Raw genomic sequence first — 21,926 nt, forward strand, 5'->3', positions numbered from 1 at the left:
GGATGGGGCCCCGGACAAGGGACGGCGCGTCGCAGGATGGGGCCCCGGACAAGGGACGGCGCGTCGCAGGATGGGGCCCCGGACAAGGGACGGCGCGTCGCAGGATGGGGCCCCGGACAAGGGACGGCGCGTCGCAGGATGGGGCCCCGGACAAGGGACGGCGCGTCGCAGGATGGGGCCCCGGACAAGGGACGGCGCGTCGCAGGATGGGGCCCCGGACAAGGGACGGCGCGTCCCAGGATGGCGCCCCGGACAAGGGACCGCGCGTCCCAGGATGGCGCCCCGGACAAGGGACCGCGCGTCCCAGGATGGCGCCCCGGACAAGGGACCGCGCGTCCCAGGATGGCGCCCCGGACAAGGGACCGCGCGTCCCAGGATGGCGCCCCGGACAAGGGACCGCGTATACCATGCTGGCAGGGTCCAAATCTTGCAGCGAGGCCCATTGGAATCTAGTTGCGCCACTGTTTAAGATCTCAGCACAGCGATTTTTTTTTTTTTTTTTTAAAAACAACCATTTGTGGAACTTATCATTCCTTACCACCACAAAGCGCCAGCCTGCCCCATAGGACGTCGGCTGTGCAAATCCTAAAGTCACTACATGTCCCCATAGCTCTACATAAACAAGCTAAAATGGATGAGTGATTTTGAGATAAAATATATCAGTCATTCAGCTAGCACATAGGGCAGTAAATATGGCGGCCTTAGCGCTGAAATGTCCGTCCTGTAGTCCAGCATTTCCCTCTGAAGCCGGAGCCGATGATCCCATTTTATTCCTCATCAGTCAGTCTATCGGGAGTTTTCCTCGGATCCTTCCGACATTACAAACATGGCGGCCGTCCCGCCTTATCAGCGCAGCGTTTCTACCACTTCCTTTGTGATTGGTTATAGTAATCTCGAGATACTTGCGGTCGCCTATCAGAGAACGAGAGGGCGTGGACAGTGGCGTCGTCTAGTGTTGCTGTAGCCAATCACGGCGGGAGGTTGCGTGTACTGTGTGCGATCTCGGCCCGGCCTCTGTCTTCTGCCTCAGTGTGAGAGGAGCGGCCGTGCAGGTAAGATGGCGGCTGAGGCGGGAGCGCTGAGTCATGTGCTGCGCCCATGGATGACACCAGTGTGTGGCTATAACGGGCTGAGAGGCGGCATTTAGCCCAGCAGTGAAGCCGACCGTCCGCACTTGCAGTTTCTGGAAGGTGCCTGCGGCTCCGGATTCCCCCACCTGGTGCCTCTATACTCCTGTAGCTTTCTGCTTGTTTGTGGGCCAGCGTGCCTAGTCCAGCCTTGTGGCTACTGTCTCCACGTGCGGTCATCTATGTGACTCCCCCCACACAGTGCCCTCCATCTGCCTGTAGCCGCTCCATCTCCTGCAGCTTCTGCTTCCTTCACTTCTACCATTTTATTCTTTCATCAGATGAACAGAATTCGGATCCACGTCCTGCCCAGCAGAAGCCGCCTGACCCCGGTGCCCAGGACCTACGAGGCCTTGTCCTGCGCCTACACGCACCGGCCGTGCTCTCAGCCGCGCCTGGAGGGCTACGAGTTCTGCATCAAACACATCCTAGAAGACAGGAATGCCCCATACAAGCAGTGCAGCTACGTCTCCAGCAAGAACAGCCGGCGCTGCGGCAATGCCGCTCCTAAGCCTGACAAAAAGGACGGGTAAGTGGCATTTATGGAGCTGGTGGTAGTTTCTGGACAAATTAGGACTTTTGCTTTGGCACAGATCGACCAATACATTTATTTGCCTACAGTGGTTCTCCACTACTAGGACAATCCCTTCTTGATCTAAATGTTTGGCCCCGATAAAATAAAAAAAAACTATACTCCCCTTCTGTGCCATTCCTGCCATGTCAGCACTCACTCTCCCCAGGGCTCCTGTGCTATTACGACACGTGAGCCTGGTGCCCAATCAGCGCTGACGTTACTGCCTCCTCGCTGATTGGGCGCTGGGCATCACGTGTCCCAACAACCGCACGAGAGTCCAGGGGAGAGCGAGTGCTGACACGGGAGGGGAGTATATGGTATATTATTTTATCGGGGCCAGGCGTGGGGAATAACAAGGAGTTGTCCAAGTAGTGGACAACTTCTTTACTAAAGAAGACTTTTTTTTTTTTTCAGGCTTATGTCCACATGGGACAATATCTTTACCCATGTTTCCTCTATAATCTGCACGTTTTACATTGAGACTTTAGCCTTATGGTTGAAACTTGTTGTAAAAATCTGCAGAAACAATTGGCCTGCTGTGGCTTTAACAGGGTGAGCATGAGTCTGTAGAAATCTCAACCACCTTGTGGGTCCTACAATGTGCTGCCGCATATCTGCCCACACGTAGGAATGGGAGAACTGGTTTACAGGATCCAGTCCATCAGCCATGTCAGTAGACCGTGACCGCTGGATGGGAGGCCAGCAAATCTCCTTATCTCCTGGCTGGCACATGTCATGTTGCAAAGAGGAAATCACACCTGGGTAACTAAAATCTCCATTCAAGGAGATTTGAAGGCACTCCCATCCACCAGTCACAAATTGTTGACCTGGCCGATGAACCTAAGGGTCTGTTCACATGTCCAGTAATTATCTGTTAGAAAAGATCCAGCAGAAATTTGTTTGTAAAGTTGTGGAGACACAACTTTTTAGTCTGCTTTTTACAAACATGTTATTTTTTAACATTGTAGTCTATGGACAGTGGATCTGTTAATTAGCCAACCGTTGTTCTCCCATTTCTAATGGACCAGTTTTTTGCTTTCTGGAACTGTTACAAATGGGTTAAAAGAAAAAAAATTGAGGATTTTTTTATTTTTATAGCTTTGCACTTATTGCCTGGGTTACATTCACCTTCGCAGTCTGAGGTTGCCAGTTTCCTAGGCAAGGTGTATAGCACTTGCAAGCTCTTGGCTACAGAGTGTTCCTCTGAAGCTGGCTGGATCTGGTTAGGTTGTGCCCCTTCTTTTCATGCTGGAGAGGCACAGGTACCTCTGCCAGCAGCATGGAAGAGTGCACAAATCGTGCCAGCGGCACAACAACGCTGCTGGTCTGAACTGTCTGACACTATCATGTAACTTTCTTCTGTGTACATGAGGAATAAAACTATTTCTAGCTATTATGTCTTGTATGATTGTGGGATGAGATAATCTACGGTCATAGCCGAAAGTGTTGGCACCTTTGAAAAGGTTCCAGAAAATGATTGCAATTACACATGTTTATTACCTTTTATGTGCATTGGAACAACACACAACTGAATTTCACAAACACCCCAAAAATGGTCTGGACAAAATTGTTGGCACCTTTTCAGAAATGCGGGTATGCAACTTTATTTCAAGCATGTGATGCTTGTTCAAACTCACCTGTAGCAAGTAACAGGTGTGGGCAATATAAAAAGCACACCTGTAACCGGATAAAAAGGCGAGAAGTTGACTCAATCTTTGCATGTTGTGTGTGCCACACTTGGCATGGAGAACAGAAAGAGGATAAGAGAACTGTTTGAGGACTTGAGAACCAAAATTGTTGAAAAATATCAACAATCCCAAGGTTACAAGTTCATCTCCAGAGATTTTGATGTTCCTTTGTCCAGGGTGCACAACATAATCAAGAAGTTTACAACCCATGCCACTGTAGCTAATCTTCCTGGACGTTGACGGCAGAGAAAAATTGATGAAAGATTGCAACGCAGGATAGTTCGGATGATGGATAAGAATCCACAATCGAGTTCCAAACAAGTTCAAGCTGTCTTGCCGGCTCAGGGGTGTGTCAGTGTCAGCGTGAACTATCCACCATCATTTGAATGAAATGAAACACTATAGCAGGAGACAGAGGAGGACCCCACTGCTGACAGACCTAAAAAAACCCAAAACACTAGACTGCAGTTTGTCAAAATGTATGTCAGTAAGCAAAAGACCTGGGAAAGCGTCTTGTGGACAGTTGAGACCTAGATAAACCTTTTTGGTAAAGTACATCATGGTACTGTTTACCGAAAACTGAATGAGGCTTACAAAGAAAAGAGCACAGTACCTACAGTCAAATATGGTGAAGGTTCAATGATGTTTGGGGTTGTTTTGCTGCCTCCGGTAATGGTTGCCTTTTAAGGTGTACTATTGATTTAAGAACTAAAAATTAAAAGGGGTTGTCATGAAGACGAGGTGATGTTTGCTACTTTGACTAGAATTGCCATAGAAAAGGAAAGGCACAAATACAATAGGTAGTTAAAATAACACTATAGTTTGATAAGTGTGTCCAGGTTCCTACAAATATAATATCTCTTCATTTTAGTGCTGCCTTAAAGAAGTCCACTACTTTTTCATTGATGCCCTATCCATGTTTGATTGGGCGGGGTCCCACTCCCGGCACCCCTGCCGATCAGCTGTTATAAGTGCTTACTTGCTCTGCTTGGCCATGTAGCTGCAGTGGCCGCTGCAGGGTACTGCACATCCACCTCCTATTGAATTGAATAGGAGGGGGATGTGCAGAACCCTGCAGCGGCCACTACAGCTAGACAGCCAAGCACTGCAAGTAAGCACTTCCGGCCGCTGGCACCGATAACGGATAGGGCATCAATGAAAACGTAGTGGACAACTTCGTTAACTACGTAACTAGGACCTCTTTCAGGATTGATGTTTGGTAGATCAGTAGAACACTTGGGTGTTGTGATCATTATTCTGGCCCTTAAAGGGGTTGTTCACTACTGGACCAGCCATGATTAATCATTTTAGTTCCCCATATAAAAAATGTATACTCTTCCACTGGACAAAGTATGGCAAAGTATTTTTGGAGTGATACCTTTATTGGCTAACCTGAAAATATATTTGGAAGCTTTCAGAGCACAGGGGCTCCTTCAGGCTATTTTTTAATTCTGTGCCCGTGTGCTCTGAAAGGTATCACTCCATGAATACTTTGTCATTTTTGGGCATAAAAGTATTTACTTCATCATGCTTATTGAATTATATCAGCTGCCTTGTTCTTTCCTTTTTTTCTGAGCTAACAAGATAAATCACTGACATTATGTAAGCTGGTGATTTTTGCCAGGGCTGAAATTCAGTGACAATGGGGTTTTTGTGATTACCGTATTTTGCAGACTATATAGACTCACCAAATTTTGTGGAGGAAAATAGGGAAAAAATTCATATAATTGTGGTGCCTCTTAGTCTGCTTTTCTGGTAGCTTACTGAGGGGGGTGGGTGGCTCAGTTGGAGCAGGGTCGATGCTGCAGGATGCTGGCGGCGACAGGAGTGGGGGTGATGTTGCAGGCCCCGGGCTGAATGGAGGGGAGTGTTCAGCGGTGCGAGGCTGTGGTGGACCCTGGGCTTTCACAAAATGTTGGCGGAGTCCCCACACTTCCCGTCATTCTGTGGGTGGACTCTAAGAAAATGACAAGCAGCGCATTGAGATCTCTGCTCCCAAGATCTCAATCTGCTTATGCGCCTCTGGAGGTGGCCATTTTCCCGGAGTCCATAGCAGTGAAGACTATTGTGGGGACTCCGCCAACATTTTGTGAAAGCCCAGGGTCTGCCATGGGGGGGGGGGGGGGATGTTGGGAGTGCTTTTTATCTGAAACATACGGTACGTTAATTTTCATGGTAAGTAATGAGTTTAGATTGTTATGGAGAGTGATTACATGACTTGCCCTCAAAAAATGTAGCTTTAATACAAATTGTCAATGTAAAAACAACTTTCAAACTTTGTGAATGAGCATGTTGGCCTCTACTTTTGCCCATGACTATACACTATATATTACACTGGGTCAGTTAGGTTTGTACATCACATTACAATTCACTGCCTGTTGAAAGAATAGCTTGCCAAAATGTAATTATGTAAAATGAATTCTATATCTCTAATTTTATTTTATAAATCTCTGCAGTGTTTCCTTCTGTGCTGAGCATGCACGAAGAAATGCCCTAGCTATCCAGGCTCAAATTAAGAAGTCAAACCCGGGGCCAACCAGCGAGTCTTTATTATACCAATTAAGCTCATATGCTCGAGGAGATCTTGGCACGCAGGCCCAAGAAAGCAATAGAAGTGAAGCCAGTCGGATTCTTGGTAGGTATTTTATTACCTGTACTTTCCCTTCACAGCTTTGTTTGCAACTAATACATAAAATATCTGTGCATCTGTACAGAAGTTAGAATATTATTAATATTATACGTTTAAGTAAGACCTAATTGTAAACCGCTAATAATGGTAAATTATGTGAAAACAGCCAGGTCAGTTTATAGTGTTAGGTCACGTTTAAGTTTTTAATGCTTGTCAGTATATTTTTTATTTCTTTGTTATTCCTAAGATGTAGCTGAATTGTTGAACCTCCATCAAAAAAAATGTTTTCCGTTTGTTATATTTCCACGGTGACCCGTTACTTTGCTATAATTGTATTCAGATGAGGACAGCTACAGTGATGGTGAGCATGAGGCAGTAACAGTGGATCAGACCTGGATGGGAGATCTTGATAGTGAAGCAGACAGTCTGGACAGTGATCAGGAGGACCCCCTGAAGTAAGTCTAGGATATTTAATTTTTGCTTTGTGTGCATAAAGATGGTCGTATTTTCAGATGTTAAAGAATTGTTCACATCGTTGCTCCAATGTAATTAGTGATGCACAATTTTGGGCCTTTGAATTGCCTTTAGTTACAGGCACCTACATCTTCTCTACATGTTCTATTTGTCTTGGACAAAATGAAAGGGATTGTCCTTTTCGCTGCATTCCTACTGATAGCATAGAGCTTCCAGATGTACTTCAAAGACGTTCTGATCTGAAGATATCAGCAGTGGTTCAGCTGTGACAGTGGGGTAGTATGGCTTAGTGACTAGCATGAGTCATCCTTCACACATAGCAATAAACATATGCCCTATGAGAGCTCTGAACCCAGGACCACTGCTGATTACTATGGAATTAAGCCCCCGTCTCACATAGCGAGATCGCTGCTCAGTCACGGTTTTGGTGACTCAACAGCGACCTCACCAGCGATGTCGCTATGTGTGACACTTTGCAGCGATCAGGCCCCTGCTGTGAGGTCGCTGATCGCTGCAAAATGTCCTGGACCATTTTTTGGTCTTTGCCCTCCCGCTGATCAGCACACATCGCTGTGTGTGACCAACGGGACCAGCGATCAAGCTGGTAACCATGATAAACAGCGTGTTACTTGGGGCACACGCGCACTCAGTAACCCGCTGTTTATCATGGTTACCACTCTGCTACGGTGAGTGGTAACCTCCCGCTCACCGTAGCAGAGTGGTAACCATGATAAACAGTGGGTTACTAGGTGCGTGTGTGCCTCTAGTAACCCGCTGTTTATCATGGTTACCAGCCTGCTCCTGCTTCAGCAGGCTGGTAACCAGGAGCAGGACATAGTGGAAAGATTCTTTCCACGATGTCGCTGCTCCCCTGATCGTTGGTGAGCCTGCCTGTTTGACAGCTCACCAGCGATCACATAGCGACGCAGCAACGATCCCTGACAGGTCGTATCGTTGTCAGGATCGCTGTAGCGTCGCTAAGTGTGACGGGGCCTTTAGGCTTCCAAAGCCTTCATAGTGCACAAACTTAGTGCTGTATGAAGTATTTTTTATTTTGGAGGTGAAAACAATCGATAATTTGTGTTTAAAAGATGTTGCCATTTTCTGAGACCAATAACGTTTTCATTTTTGGTCGTTGGAACTGAGAGATTGTCTTGCACTGCAAAAAATGTGTTTCATGCCATTTTGGGATAGATATGACATTTTGATCGCTGTATTGACGCAATTAAAATCAACCCCGCTATTTTGGCCTAGTTTTAATTTTTTTTTCTTTTTAGGCTATGTGCCCACGTTGCATTTATGAAGCAGAAAATTTCTGCTGCATAAATGCAAGTCCTCTCCCGGAAAAACGCATGCGGAATTCCGCACGCGTTTATCGCGCATTTTTCGCGCGTTTATCACACGTTTTCCACATGCGGAATTGCCTTGCGTTTTTTATGCATTGGACAAAGGCAATTCCGCTTGCGGAAACGCAAAATTAAATGACATGCTGCGGATTTTTGAACGCGGCATAAACGCTGCGGAAAAATCCGCAGCATGTGCATAGAACTTGCGGAATCCCATTGGGGACCATGGGGTGCGGATATACATGCGTTTTTCAAGCGTTTACGCTGCGGAAATTCCGCAGCATATACGCTTGAAAAATGCTACGTGGGCACACAGCCTTAAGGTGTTTACAGATATTAATGGGGTTGTGCAGTACTTTAGATTATCCACCCCCAGGTCCCTAAGACTTTTTGTAAATGCTTTGTGTTGCAGATAGCACAGCTCACAGGCATTATCACTGGCCGCTCACAGGCATCACGTGAACCCCGGCTGCAGCCGGCTCTGACATCCGCTGACGTCACGATCTTCCTGGTTCCAGGTGGATGCCAGGCTGTGGGCGGGGTTATCCACTTCGCGCTCTGCCTCTCCCCATTCATAGTGAAAGCGCGCGGTGGATGCTGGGTGTGACGTGGGGGGGGGGGGGGTAACCCCGCCGCCACCGCGGGGACCCCAGCGCTGAGTCACGCCTCACTTGTCGTGACGTCGACGCTGGGGTCACGTGATGCCTGTGAGCGGCCACCAATAGCGCCGCTCCCAGGCATTATCAATAGCAGAAGGTATTTGCAAAAAAGTCTTAGGGACCTGGGGGGATACATGGGGAGGTAATCTAAAGTACCGCACAACCCCTTTAAGTTAATTTTATACTTTTATCGGACTTTTATGGATGCGGCGATACTGTTTCTTTTTTTTTACTGTATTTTAGTCCCCACAAAAGACATGAACCTGCTGTCGTCTGATCTCTTGTACTGTATATACAGCAATAACACAATATTACTTGTTTATAGTGAAAATCATTGTCTCCTTTGATTCCCAGCCACACTGTTTTTCAACAGAGTTTCATGATGACAGGCATGGGGGTCTGCAACAGAACCCCTTCTGTCATGGCAATCCATCAGTGCCCTGCGATCATGTCGCGAGGCAGCCATTGGGCGCAAAGAATTACTCACCCCCAGAGATTGATGGCTCCACCTGTGGCTGTAATAGGTAGGTCTTGGCTGTGTCACATCCGTTATCTGCTGGACATTGGGTGAATTCACCTGGTGAGCCAGCTCTTGACTTCATACTTGTATCATACTTGTACAGTGTATTTCGAGAAGGGGTTAAAGGAATCTGTCAGTAGTATCAACCTTCCTAAGCCGTCTATATGAGAATGTAGGTCATTGGAAGATGGATAAAATAATATCTTGATATCTGATGTCTTATTCCAGAGAAATCCCATGTTTGTTAAATGTAAATGAGCTGTTCAAGGCTATGGGCCGGACAATGATCTGCGCAAGAATCTGCCTCCAGAGATTATTTTAAATAAAAGGGGGAGTTACCAGTGTGAGACAAGTAGCTAACACAAAACACAGTAAAATTGAACTTTGTCTTGCAAACACATCTTTTGCAGCTCTCTGAACTCTACTGTATTTTAACAATATTACAACACTGGCTTCATGTGAGATTGAAGCTGAGAGGAACCTGCAGATGTGTAAGTTATAATCAGGGCTGTGGAGTCTGTGCCTATTTTGGTGGAGTCGGTATAAAATGGACCAACTCCTAAAATATATAATAAGGGTATGTGCACACGATGCAGAAATGAAGCAGAAAATTTCTGCATCTCCCTGGCAGAAAAAACGCATGCAGATTGTGCATGCGTTTTTCCTGCGGAATACATGCGAATTCACATGCGTTTCCGCATGTGGATTGACAAGCGCTTTCCAGGCGATTTTAGCATCACCTGGAAAGTGCTTGACAACTAGGTCACACTATATAAACCCATGCAAACAGCATGGATTTATATAGTGTGACCCGAGAGAGTGTATATACTTACCTCCGATGGCCCGCGCTGTCCTACTCAATCCGTTCTCCCTCGCCGGCAACTTTGAATTGAAAGACCTGCCGACGTCAGTGTCACGTGACCCGTCACATGACTCTGACGTCAGCGCAGGTCCTTCAACTCACTGCAAAGTGCCGGGAACCAAGCAGGAGCGGTGCGCGGGCCGACAGAAGGTAAGTATACATTTATTTTTTATTTTATTCTTGTTTTTGCAGCTATTTTATGGTACCTGGGTGTGGATGAGACTCTCCTCTCCTCCACACCCGGGTACCATCCGCACATTAGAACGCGCCAATTACGCAAGTACAAATGCAGTCTTGCGGAATTGGCGCGTTCTAATGCAAGTCAATGGTGGTGGAAACGCCGCTTTTACGCAAAATTAATTGACATGCTGCGGATTTCTGAGCGCAGCGTTTACACTGTGGAAAAATCCGCATCATGGGCACAGCACATGCGGATTTCAATTGGGGAACATTGCTGCCGTTCTACCATGCGTTTTTAATGCGTTTCCGCTGCGTTTACGCAACTGCAAAAACGCCGCGGAAACGCACTAAATATGCATAGTGTGAACTCAGCCTAAATTGGGTACAGTAGTTCAATGCAGTTTGTGGGGAATATTTTTTTGATAAGAATTTGGGAAAGTTATGAAATGTCCTATAAATGTCTGTCCTATTCCTGATCTAATGGTCTAGAGTTTTAGCTGAGATGAATCTGTGCTTCAGTAAATTCATCACTTAAACATGAGCCATGTATGAGGGAGTCGGAGTCGTGGAAATTGAGGAGTCTGTTTGGCTTACCAACTCCACAGCCCTGGTCATAATCACACACTGCTCTGCAGTGATATATAAAATAAACCTTGGAGGCAGATTCTTATGCAAATCAGTGTCCAGCCCGTGGATCTTAACAGCTCATTTAAATACAAGAAAAACATGGATTTCTCTGCCGTAAGACATCAGATAGCAGATATAAAGGTATCATTTTATTCAGCTTCCTATGACCCACATGCCCATATAGACGGCTCAGGAGGTTGATCCTACTGACAGATTCCCTTTATATGCAGCAGTAGTAGTATTAGGGGTTTAGGCTTTTAGTTCCACCCCACATAGGTTGCTGCACCTCAGAATTCATGTATTCAGTTCCTTTGAATTTGCTTGTATCGGGACTAAAGGAATTTCCCTACTGTATAACTCTGAAGTCAGTACATATTTTATGTTGAATTCATTCATAACGTTATGCTTGAAATCCAGCTTTATTGCAAACATCTTGAGTCATACTACTCCATTTTTGCAGCATGCCCTAAAATACAGGCAGATTTCCTCTGCATATTAATCAGGGCTGTGGAGTCAGTAAGCCAAACCTCCGACTCCCTCATACATGGCTCATGTTTAAGTGTTAAATTTACTGTAGCACAGATTCATCTCAGCTAAAAGTCTAGATCCTTAGATCAGGAATAGGACAGACATTTATAGGACATTGTGTAACTTTCCCAAATTCTTCTTAAAAAAATATTCCCCACAAACTACACTGAACTACTGTACCCAATGTATTATATATTTTAGGAGTCGGTCCATTTTATAACAACTCCACCAAAATGGACTGACTCCACAGCCCTGATATGAATGGAGTTAAATTAAAAAAAAAAAACACAGCTGTCGGCCTAAGCACTGCGGTCCCCAGGAATCTGCCCGGGGACTGTATAAAAGGTCATCAAGGTCCGTAAATGGCATGCGGGCCTGAGGTTCCCCACTCCTGATCAAGATGCTGTAGTCATACACCTGATGTAGCAGGGTGTTAACTACAGTGTACAGATGACAGCTGCTGGATTATTACCTGTCAGAGGATGCTATTCACTTATCTCGGGTCTGTTTTAAGCCGTATTGGTGGGCACCAAGGGGTTAAAACATAAGACCTGTGATTTAGGACTGGATGTGTCACGTCATATTGTTCCTCTTCCATCAGTGTATTCTTTTTACAATTTCTGCTGTTAAATGTCATAGCAGGCTCATTGACTAGTAAAATATGAATAAAGTTTTTTAATATCATTTTTGTTTAATTTGTAGGCATGCAGGCGTTTACACTGCTGAAGAAGTAACTCTTATCATGCGTGAGAAACTCATTAGGCTCCAATCTCTGTACATCGATCAGTTCAAGAGACTGCAGCACTTGCTAAAGGAGAAGAAAAGAAACTACTTGCACAATGTAAAGACGGAGCATGAAACCATTGGTATGTATTTTTTCCACTACCTGGAAGTGGGGCTGCCAATCAATAACTGTTCATGCAAAATATACCATTCCCTTTTTATGTTGTATAGTTTACCATTAATCTCCTGTTCATCACTTAAACTGCTTGAAAACTAATTTTTCTAAGGCAATTGTACATTTACACTCCAGCAAACCCTAACTCGGACTACTTTTTGTTTTTTACATTCTTGTTTGCATTTATTTTTAGCTTATTCTGGTGGTCAGTATCTTGTCTCTCCCTTACCCTAGGGAGTAGTCTTCTCACTGGATCAGAGGGACTCTCCTCCAAAGAACGTGACAATCTGAGGAAACTAAAAGCATTACGACGCTATCGAAAACGATACGGCATAGAGGCTCTCTTACATCGGCAACTGAAAGAACGTCGTATGTTGGCCACCGAGGGGGGATCCCAACAGGTAGTCTTGATTTTGCTATTAAGCAACCAGTGGTATGATGTGTGGAGTATCTTTTATTTAGCTCTTGTAGCAACCTAAACAGCAGCTAAAAAAAGTAGATTTTTTTTATATTTAGATATATATTATATATCCTTTTTTTTGTCTGTCTGTATTTAACTACATGCTGAAGAAAAGGTGCTTTGTTGCCTTGCTCTGGACAGAAATAAGCCTAAATAAACAATGTCGGGCATGAGAATTTTAAAATTCAAAAGCCACATATGGTCACTTCTGGAAATGTGACCGAAACTTTAAGACCTTTTCTCAAAAGTAGCACAGAGGGGAAGTGGAGGAAATGCTTAAAATCAGCCACTTTGTTGCTGTCATTTCCTATTTTTTGAAAAATAAAAGCTGAAATCTCTTGCTATAGACCGTTGCTTTAACTTACCCTTACACTAGTTTTCAGAACTTTTTGGGGCGATTCATCAAAGCTTTTACACCAGAGAACTGTTGTAAAGTGCCTTGAAAAGCACAGTTTTTGTGCAGTGTGGAATTGTGCAAACAATTTTGCAAAATTTGGGTGTTTTCATGGCAGTTTGAAACCTCTCTGCCAAAATGCATACAGCTGGGGAGGGGTTGGGACATGGCTACACCCGTCCATCCAATTCTGCAAAAGTGCCGGCATCTTTTACACCAGAAATGTTACTCCAGTCCCTGGTGAAGCGCACGTCAGAGAGGATGCACCATGTTTATTAAGTGATGTGCGCCTCCTAATAAATTCAGTGCGTCGGTAGTCCAGCGAGCCCTCCATTACTTAATTTGCCCTTATGTCTGTAAATTAAATTAAAAAAAAATAAAAATGGGAAAAAAAAAAAAAAACTTGTATAAGAATGACAGTCTAAAACCTGAGATCAGAGGGTGAGCAGGCCCTGAATCAAGGCTCGTCGCTTGTTTGTAGCTGTGAGTTTCAAACGGGTGCCTACAATAACTCTTCTGGTGGTCTGTTAGCTGGGCTGTTTATCCCATTTAGTCCCAGCTATTTCAGTCAGAAGAAACAAGTCAGTTATGAATCCTAGTGGTAATAATGCTGAACTTTTGTGCATATCCAATAGTGATAATGTATTGATTGCCACGACTTTGAAACTAACTTTGTTCCCGTTATACAGGCGCACACCACTCGATCCAGCCAACGCTGCCTTGCCTTTGTTGAAGATGTACGCTGCTCTAATCCAAGCCTTCCTCTGAGCAGACATTGCCCGTCCCGTATCCTTTGCCTTGTTGACAGGTTAATTAACTATTTAACAGTGCATCTATGGTCCGTGTTTTTCCTGAGCTAAACTATGTACTTGGTTAAAAAATTTAAGATTTCCAGTACGTCCCCATGACTGCACCATAGGAGGAGTAATCCCATATCCCGTGTAGGGACAGGAAGCACAAGAAGTTAAAAGCCCTCCCACCCCCAACCTCCTTAGTGTTTTTTCTGTCCCTACACAGGACAAGGGAGTACAGGAGGAGCATTGGTGTGACAAAAAAGATGCCGCGGGGGGGGGGGGGGGGGGGGCACTGCTTTCTCCTTCCCGCCGCCAAGCGGGTCCTGGGCCGACACTCCCTATCGGGAGTCCCTCAGCCCTCCGGTGTGCTGGAACCTCTGGGTGCCGCTTCTCCATCGCCGGGGCTCTCGGCGTCCTGCTCTGGGCGGGTCCGGCTTCTCCTGGCTCCGGGACCGCCCGGCGTCGAAACCGGAAGTTCGGGATGACTACTTCCAGTGGCGGTCGCGCGGGAAATTCAAACCGCGGTTAAGACCAGATGCCAGGGAGCAGGGAAAATGACTGGGCAACCAGGTAATGTATAAGAAGGGGGGCTGGGGAGCTCAGACAGGCTTACAGCTTTGGGCACCCCTGACAGCAAAATGGCAGAGATGTCTCACCCTGATACCCTCCCTGGATCGCCCCACAGTCAATGTGAGTGTACCATTACCTCCTTTATATGGTTAATGGAACTTACTCTTACCAGGCCCTCCATATTTTTTTATAGGATCTATCTGGGCAGTTACCACCTCCTTCTGAGAAATAGAAGGATACAGGGAAAAAGGCCACAGTAATATCCAAGAGGTGCCTGGATTGTAACATCAGACTTCCCGATTCATATACAAATCGTCTGTGCTGAGTGTAGAGCCTCCATGCTAAAGGAGGAGCACGGGGCTTTATTAAACGAGATGCATAATATAATCAAAGAAGAGGTTCAGGCTTCTATTGCGTCTCTGCAGCCCCCAGGTTCAGGATGTCCAGGGACCCAAAAGACCCAGAAAAGATATAGCACCATTTTCTGCGGGTGAAGTCGACCCATCTGGCGACTCGGGACAGTGAGACCATTAGTCCACCTCAGGGCGGGGAGCGGAAAAGATGCATGTTCCACTCAGATGGTATGGATATTCTTCTACGAGCAGTCCAAAACACGATGCAGGTAGAGGAAACGGAGAAGAGCAGTAACATTCAGGATGAGATGTTTGGTGGTCTAAGAACCATGTTTTTTTTGGTTAATGCCCATGTGAAGGACATGATACTAGAGGAATGGGAGGATGCGGAGAAGAGACTCTCTATACCACGAGACTTCCGCCCCCGACTATCTTTTGACCCAGAGGACACCAATGTGTGGGACGCTATTCTTAAAATTGACGTCCCGGTGGTCAAGAAAACCTCTATCCCCTTTGAAGACTCGTCAGGACTTAAAGATCCTATGGATAGGAAGGCGGATGGACTTTTGAGAAAAGCTTGGGAAGCTTCAGTAGCAATTATTAAATCTAATATCGCTGCTACATCTATTGCCAGATCCATGAGTCTGGCTAGAGGAGCTAGAGAGTCCCCTACAAGATGGCATTGCCCCTATTAAAAATGGCAACAAATTTTATGGCCGATGCTTCAGCGGAATCTGTCAGATTTGCGGCCAGAAATAATGCGCTTTCCAACTCAGCCCTTAGAGCTGTTTGGTTAAAAACATGGTCTGGAGATACAGCTTCTAAGAACCAACTGTGCTCCATTCCATTTTCAGGTCTCAGAGTATTTGGACCTGTACTAGATGACATTCTAGAAAAAGCGTCCGATAAAAAGGGCTTCTCTGATGAGAAAAAGGAGCAGCCCTTTAGTAAACCGTTCCCCTCCCGTAAATATAACACGCAGAAAAAAGGGGGGTCCACAAGCTAGAGTTTTAATAAGGGGAACAAAGATAAGATTCCAGCCCAGTACTAGTTCCCGTCCAAAACGACTGACTGTCATTAGGGGGGCGATTAAAGTTTTTCAGAAACAGTTGGCATCGGGTAACTCAAAATCCCTGAATACTAACAACTATAGCGCAGGGTTACAGGATAGGATTTTCTAAAAATCCCCCTCAAAAATTCCGCCTGACGAGAGGTTCCCCTACTTCTTTCCCATCTGCAGGCAGACATAGAGAAGCTGCTGTATCAGGGTTATTGTACAAGTTCCAGAACACAAACAACATCAGGGCCATTACTCCGCCCTGTTTTCAATAAAGTAACCGTCAGGGGAGTTCCGTACGATTATCAACCTGAAACCCCTAAACCGGTGGGTCCGCTACAAGAAATTCCGCATGGAATCGGTAAGATCAGCCATCCCTCTAATAAACATGGATGCGGTAATGTGCACCCTGGACCTTAGGGATGCATACTACCACCTGTTAATACATTCCTCAAGTCAGCAATATCTGAGGTTGAACTACCATCAGGCAGTCAGATTCTACACTACCAGTTCCGATGTCTTCCCTTTGGCCTGTCATCTGTCTTTACAAAGATCATGGCAGAGGTGGTGGCCTGTATCCGACTCAGGGATATTACCATCATTCCGTACTTGGACGACTTCCTTTTGGTAGCAGGATCTCCTCTAGATATGACGCAACATCTGGAACTTGTCCTACGGACATTAACCAGCCTGGGTTTGATTGTGAACAAAGAAAAATCCAGTTTTGTCCCAAGTACACACATCTTCCTGGGAGTCCATCTCGACTCCCAAATACGAATGTCTTGTCTCCCGGAAGACAAGATGCTCTCAATTCCACAAAGGATCGTTCTTTTGCAAGAGAGAAGAAACCTTCAATCCGGTAAGGCAATGAGTGTTTTGGGAATCATGGCGTTATGCATCTCCTGCATCAGATGGAGCCAGTTCCATTCCAGGCCTCTACAGAAATGCATCCTGGAAGTGACAGACGGACATCAGAATTGCCTAGACAGGAAGATGTCTTTGTCCAGAGACGCTCAGGAATCTCTACACTGGTGGCTCGACCAGAAGAATCTACGGAAGGGAGTGTAGTGGATTCTGGAACCTTGTCTTTTAGTGACCACGGACGCAAGTCTCTTAGGATGGGGAGCTCGAGTGGGAGATTCTTATCTCCGAGGAACATGGTCCACGGAGATTCAGACCCGATCATCGAATTTTCGGGAACTACAGGCAATCTGGGAAGCCCTACAGAAAAGCCAGGCGGTCTTAAAAGACAAACATGTAGAAATTTTGTCTGACAACATCAGGGCGGACCAAGACATCCACTTCTCCTCCAGTCCCTGGCCAACAGGATATTCTTAAGTATAGAGAAGATAGTGAGCTCAATTTCAGCAGTTCACCTTCGGGGAGCCGACAATCAGGAGGCAGATTACCTCAGCAGGCGTCAGATGAAGGCTTCAGAATGGGAACTGAAGGAAGAGGTGTTCCAGCAATTAACCCGCAGATGGGGTCAGCTGCACCTAGACCTTTTTGCATACAGAACAAATGCAAAGACGACATCTTTCTTCTCTCTCGACCCAGGAGATCATCCTCTGGCAGTGGACGGACTCTCACAATATTGGGGAGAGGGCCTAACATATGCCTTCCCACCTGCTCCTTTAATTCCGAGAATGCTGCGGAAGATGGGCCACAGTCATGTTGGTTCTCCCTTCTACGTCATCTAGCGTTGGAAGACCCAATCATTTTCCCTTTTCAGGAAGATCTGACGCAATGTCCGCTGTTTCATCAGAATCTTCAACAGCTCCAGCTTTGCTTCTGAAGGGGAGATCCTGAAGAACAAGGGCTTATCTGCCAGAGTGATTCAGACTATGCAGGCTAGTAGAAAACCTGTAACCCAGGCCATATCTAAAAAAAAGTCTGGAGGACCTTTTGTCATTTCCACAGGACGGTAGACACCTCTCAGCCAGACATCCCTGCGATCCTTGATTTCTTGCAGGCAGGATTTGATGCAGGTCTTAGACCAAGTACCTTGAAGGTGCAGATTGCAGCACTAGGTGCTTTCTTCGACACATCATTGTCCTCGCATCCCTGGATAATCAGGTTTGTCAAGGCAATCCAGAGACTTAGGCCTACACAGAGAATTTCTTCCCCTCTGTGGATCTGAATCTTGTCCGGAGAGTCCTTTGCAAACCTGCCTTCGGCCCAGTTAATGATTTGGGAATAAAGAACTTGACTCTGAAAACAGTTTTCTTGGTGGCAATCACCACAGCTAAACTGTTGGGTGAAATCCAGGCTCTGTCGTTGAGCCTTGTATGCTGATTTGGGATGATTGCATCATTCTGAAACTGGATCCAAGTTTCTCCCCAAAGGTGGTGTCATCGATTACCTTAAACCAAGAAATGGTTCTTCCGTCATTCTGCGAGAACCCTAGGAATCAGGGGGAGGAAGAGTTCCACCATCTCTATGTCTGCAGAGCAGTGTTGGCCTATTTGGAAGCCACTCGGAACTGGAGATTAGACTCTAACCTTTTAATACTGTTTGGGGGAAAAAATAGAGGCAGGAAGGCTTCAAAACAATCCTTGGCTAGATGGGTCACATCCATGACTTATCTAGCATATCATTCAGAAGGACAACCTCCCCCTGAAATTATCAAAGCCCATTCCACCAGAGCAATTTCCACCTCATGGGCAACTAGACAGGTGCTGCCATTGAACAAATATGTACTGCAGCCACATGGTCAGGGCATACTTTCTGCAAACACTACAAGCTAGATGTTCTCTCACAGCAGAGATCTGATTTTGGTAGGAAGGTACTTCAGGCAGTTGTCCCACCCTAAGCTATGAGTTCTTGGGTATACTCCTATGGTGCGGTCATGGGGACGTACTGGAAAACCGGAATTAGTCTTACCGGTAATGATGTTTCCAGAGTCCACATGACAGCACCCTTATTTCCCTCCCTATATTGCTACTATATGTGACTCTAACATATGTCTTAGCAGTCTAAAATAAAATTGTTGTACCCAGCCAATGTGGTTCTTGGAAAATAACTGAGGAGGTTGGGGGTGAGAGGGCTTTAAACCTCTTGTGCTTCCTGTCCCTACACAGGATATGGGATTACTTCTCCTATGGTGCTGTCATGTGGACTCCTGGAAACATCATTACCAGTAAGACTAATTCCGGTTTGTTTGTTTTTTTAATCTCTGCTATTGCATTAATATTTGTTGAAAAAGTGTAATGTTTCCCAATCTGCATGTGACGGTCATCATAAATTGAGGAATGCATTTTTTTTTTTTTTAGATAAACTCTACATTCTCTGTTTAGATCTGATGCTTTTCATTTTAGAAGGAAGTGAGGTGACAAATTGGATAGAAGGTTGAAGAATTGTTTAATCTTCAGTGATTAATCTCTTTAACCCTCTTTCTCCACAAGATGTGATACAACATAGGGAAGGGTGCAAGTTTATGGAGCAGACTCTGAATTTTAGCCTTCTCTAAGTAGCAATGACAGCAGTCAGAGATGGCTTGCTATATAGGTGTGCATATGTTAGATTTAGTTTGTTTTACAGGTTGTGAAAAACCATCCTTAATTCAGTATGATCAGATATTTGTCAAGACAGTAACCAAGTTCTTTTCAAGATGTGTGTGGGTTCTGAAGATGTTCCTTGCAATAAGCCTCTTCCAGTGAGTCTATCTGAAGATCCCTGCTGCCCTCTTCATTACAGTTTACCATCACCAATGTACAAGTCTGAGCCAGTGCTACCTGTGCCAGAGCCGATGGATGTGGCTCCTGTGGAGCTATACTTAAGCGCAGCCGAGCTGCAGCCAACTGAGAACTTGCCTCTCGAGTTCAGTGATGTAAGTTCTATGGTGGAATAAATCTACTATTGTAATTTGGAGGAAAAATAGTTTTTTTTTTTTACTTTTCTTTTCTTTCCATTCTTAGGACCTTGATGTTGTAGGTGATGGAACGCAGTGCCCTCCATCGCCTTTCCTCTTTGACCCCTTGACTGATACGGCTTTGAATGATGTTTCAAAAACACCATTTGAAATGATTGCAGATGACGCTGAACAGACCCATACAAGAGACACACTCCTGACCGCTGACTGCCTGGTGGGAACTGCAGGTCAGGTATGTAAATCTTCATTTTGTTCCTCTTAGACTTCTAGTCATCTGTGTTTTAATGGATAACGTGTGTCTGTATTATTCACCTGTATGAGTCACTGGAAAATAACCCATTTTAATTTTTTTTATATAAAAAATATACGTATTTAGATGCTCCTAAAATTTTTCCGTGCCCCCGTATTAAAATAAATAATGAAATCTTGCAGTTTTCACTCTGGCCACCAAGCCTCACATGAAGAGCTTATTAGACAGACATCATTACAGGCAGGATTACAATGCAATAGAACACCTATAGACAAGGTAATTCAATGCAAAGTCACACCATTTACAAACATCCCCCTGCATGATGACCTATGTTCAAGTTGTAGAACATGCCTACAAAAACCTCCAATGGAAGATAAAGATGCTACTGTCTTTGTTTCCTGTGGTCCATGTGGCTGATGTAAAACAAATCTGTTACTAATGGCAAATTAGTCAAGGTCGTTGCCCCTGTAATAATGTACAGAAATATAATGAAATCAAAAACATTAATTTGAATAAAAGCTAATCTGCAGTACCCAGGAGCGGCCACTAAATAGTGACGGAGCAGGGATTTCCCACTCCACACACAGTTTACACATGGAGCTGGTAACATCTGATCAGAGGAGTACCCCACCCATCTTCCATATTGATGACCGATCCAGGATAGGTCATAAGTATCCTTGATGAGAAAACAACCTCTAAGACTTGTGAAGTATAATACAGAGTATTTAGACAGGCACTGTGGATATTTGTGGTTACAAACCTCTGTAAACTAGGGCAACAATGGTCATTGCCCTGAATCAAGGCTGGTGGCTTGCTGTAGCCGCTGGTTTCAAACAGGAGCACACATTAAATACTTCCTGTGGTCTGTTGGCTGGGCAAGCTTTCCTGTATGTCCAAGCCAATTCAGTTGGAAGAGATATATGCTTTTTTTTTGTTCTGTGCAAATTGAATCTGGTTACAGGTTTGTTTATAGTGTTTCTATCACTGTTTCAGCGTCGAATCCAGTCAGCGGGGACCTCTCCACAACCCGATGAACCAGCCAGTGATAATGCATTGACATCGATGCCATCCACAGCCAATGGAAACACAGATGGTTTCTCTTGCAGCTAAATTTTGTTTTTGAAGTTTTAATGTTGTTCTCACCTGATGATGTTCCACTCTTTCGTTTGTAGACTAAATTTGATCCTTTAGACTCACTGTGACCTTGCTATATTTTTTCGTTATCCAGCAATGGGTTAATGGGTGCTCCAAAAAGTGTAAAATGGCCACCATCACATATTTCAAGCTGCAATCTGTCCTAGGCATGTCAGGATGGGGTCACAGCCTGAAGAAACTGTTCAAGACACGTCCTGACAGTCAAAGGAGCAGCATTATGACCAAATGTACCTGATCTCCCTCAGCTGTGACAAGAGAAAAATTTTGCGTTGACGGAGCACAAGGTGTTTTTGTGTGGCCCCCCTCTTCCACCTAGCTTCATCCTGCTACTTGCAAATTTGTAAAGCTGTTCTGCTTGTCAGACAGCTTTACAGCATTAACAAAGACTGAGCACCACAGGAAAAAACCTGTTGTGCTCAGTCAGCCATGCTCTGCTCCTTGGCGAAGTAGGCAAATTGGGTATGTTCACAATGCTCGCAGAGACACTAGGACTGCCAGAAATGTGATCATCATTTTGATCATTTTTGGGGAACCCCTTCTAATATGGACTGTTTATTCTGATATATGAAAGCATTGACTGTAGAAAATGTTAAAACTTTGTAAATGTATTTGGGAATTTAAAAAAAAAAAATAAGCTTAATGTAAACAGTTTCATCTGTTTTAAATGTGTTTATTTGTTAATTTGAGAGAAATCCTTCATGTAAATGCATATTTCAAAAAAAAAAAATTGCAGCTATATTTTCACATCCCATTCTATTGGCTAAGCAGTGATTTGTTGCTGCTGCACAGGAACGGGAGTGCCACATCTTACCAGTCAGCATCCATGGCTCTACTTATGACTAGCCGGCCTGGCCCATGTCACACCGGCTAATAGAGAAAAGCCGTGCACTCATGCCCATATAGCAGCCAC

At 45.0% G+C, this 21,926-nt stretch overlaps 1 protein-coding gene and 2 non-coding genes across 4 annotated transcripts; all 3 read left to right on the forward strand.

Annotated features, from left to right (window-relative positions):
• The first annotated feature begins 957 nt into the window (after positions 1–957).
• On the forward strand, positions 958–21,058 carry KANSL2 (KAT8 regulatory NSL complex subunit 2). 2 transcript variants are annotated; one of them, XM_073663805.1, is made up of 10 exons: positions 958–1,052; positions 1,409–1,656; positions 5,846–6,024; positions 6,359–6,473; positions 11,917–12,080; positions 12,347–12,513; positions 13,656–13,752; positions 19,316–19,569; positions 19,658–19,843; positions 20,855–21,058. In XM_073663805.1, exons 2-10 carry the CDS (start codon positions 1,409–1,411, stop codon positions 20,969–20,971), a joined length of 1,527 nt encoding a protein of 508 aa, XP_073519906.1. In that variant the 5' UTR covers positions 958–1,052; the 3' UTR covers positions 20,972–21,058. The 2 variants fall into 2 exon arrangements, with proteins under 2 accessions (XP_073519906.1, XP_073519907.1); XM_073663806.1 differs by having other exon boundaries at positions 1,049–1,190.
• LOC141256941 (small nucleolar RNA SNORA2/SNORA34 family) lies at positions 13,413–13,549 on the forward strand. The gene has a single exon (XR_012317880.1). It is a non-coding gene; the product is annotated as a small nucleolar RNA SNORA2/SNORA34 family (small nucleolar RNA).
• LOC141256940 (small nucleolar RNA SNORA2/SNORA34 family) lies at positions 20,648–20,783 on the forward strand. The gene has a single exon (XR_012317879.1). It is a non-coding gene; the product is annotated as a small nucleolar RNA SNORA2/SNORA34 family (small nucleolar RNA).
• Positions 21,059–21,926: the final 868 nt, after the last annotated feature.

The sequence above is a fragment of the Phyllobates terribilis genome, unplaced genomic scaffold (genome assembly GCF_046119375.1).
Source record: "Phyllobates terribilis strain yellow unplaced genomic scaffold, ASM4611937v1 Scaffold_2__4_contigs__length_985480577, whole genome shotgun sequence".
Taxonomy (NCBI): Eukaryota; Metazoa; Chordata; class Amphibia; order Anura; family Dendrobatidae; genus Phyllobates; species Phyllobates terribilis.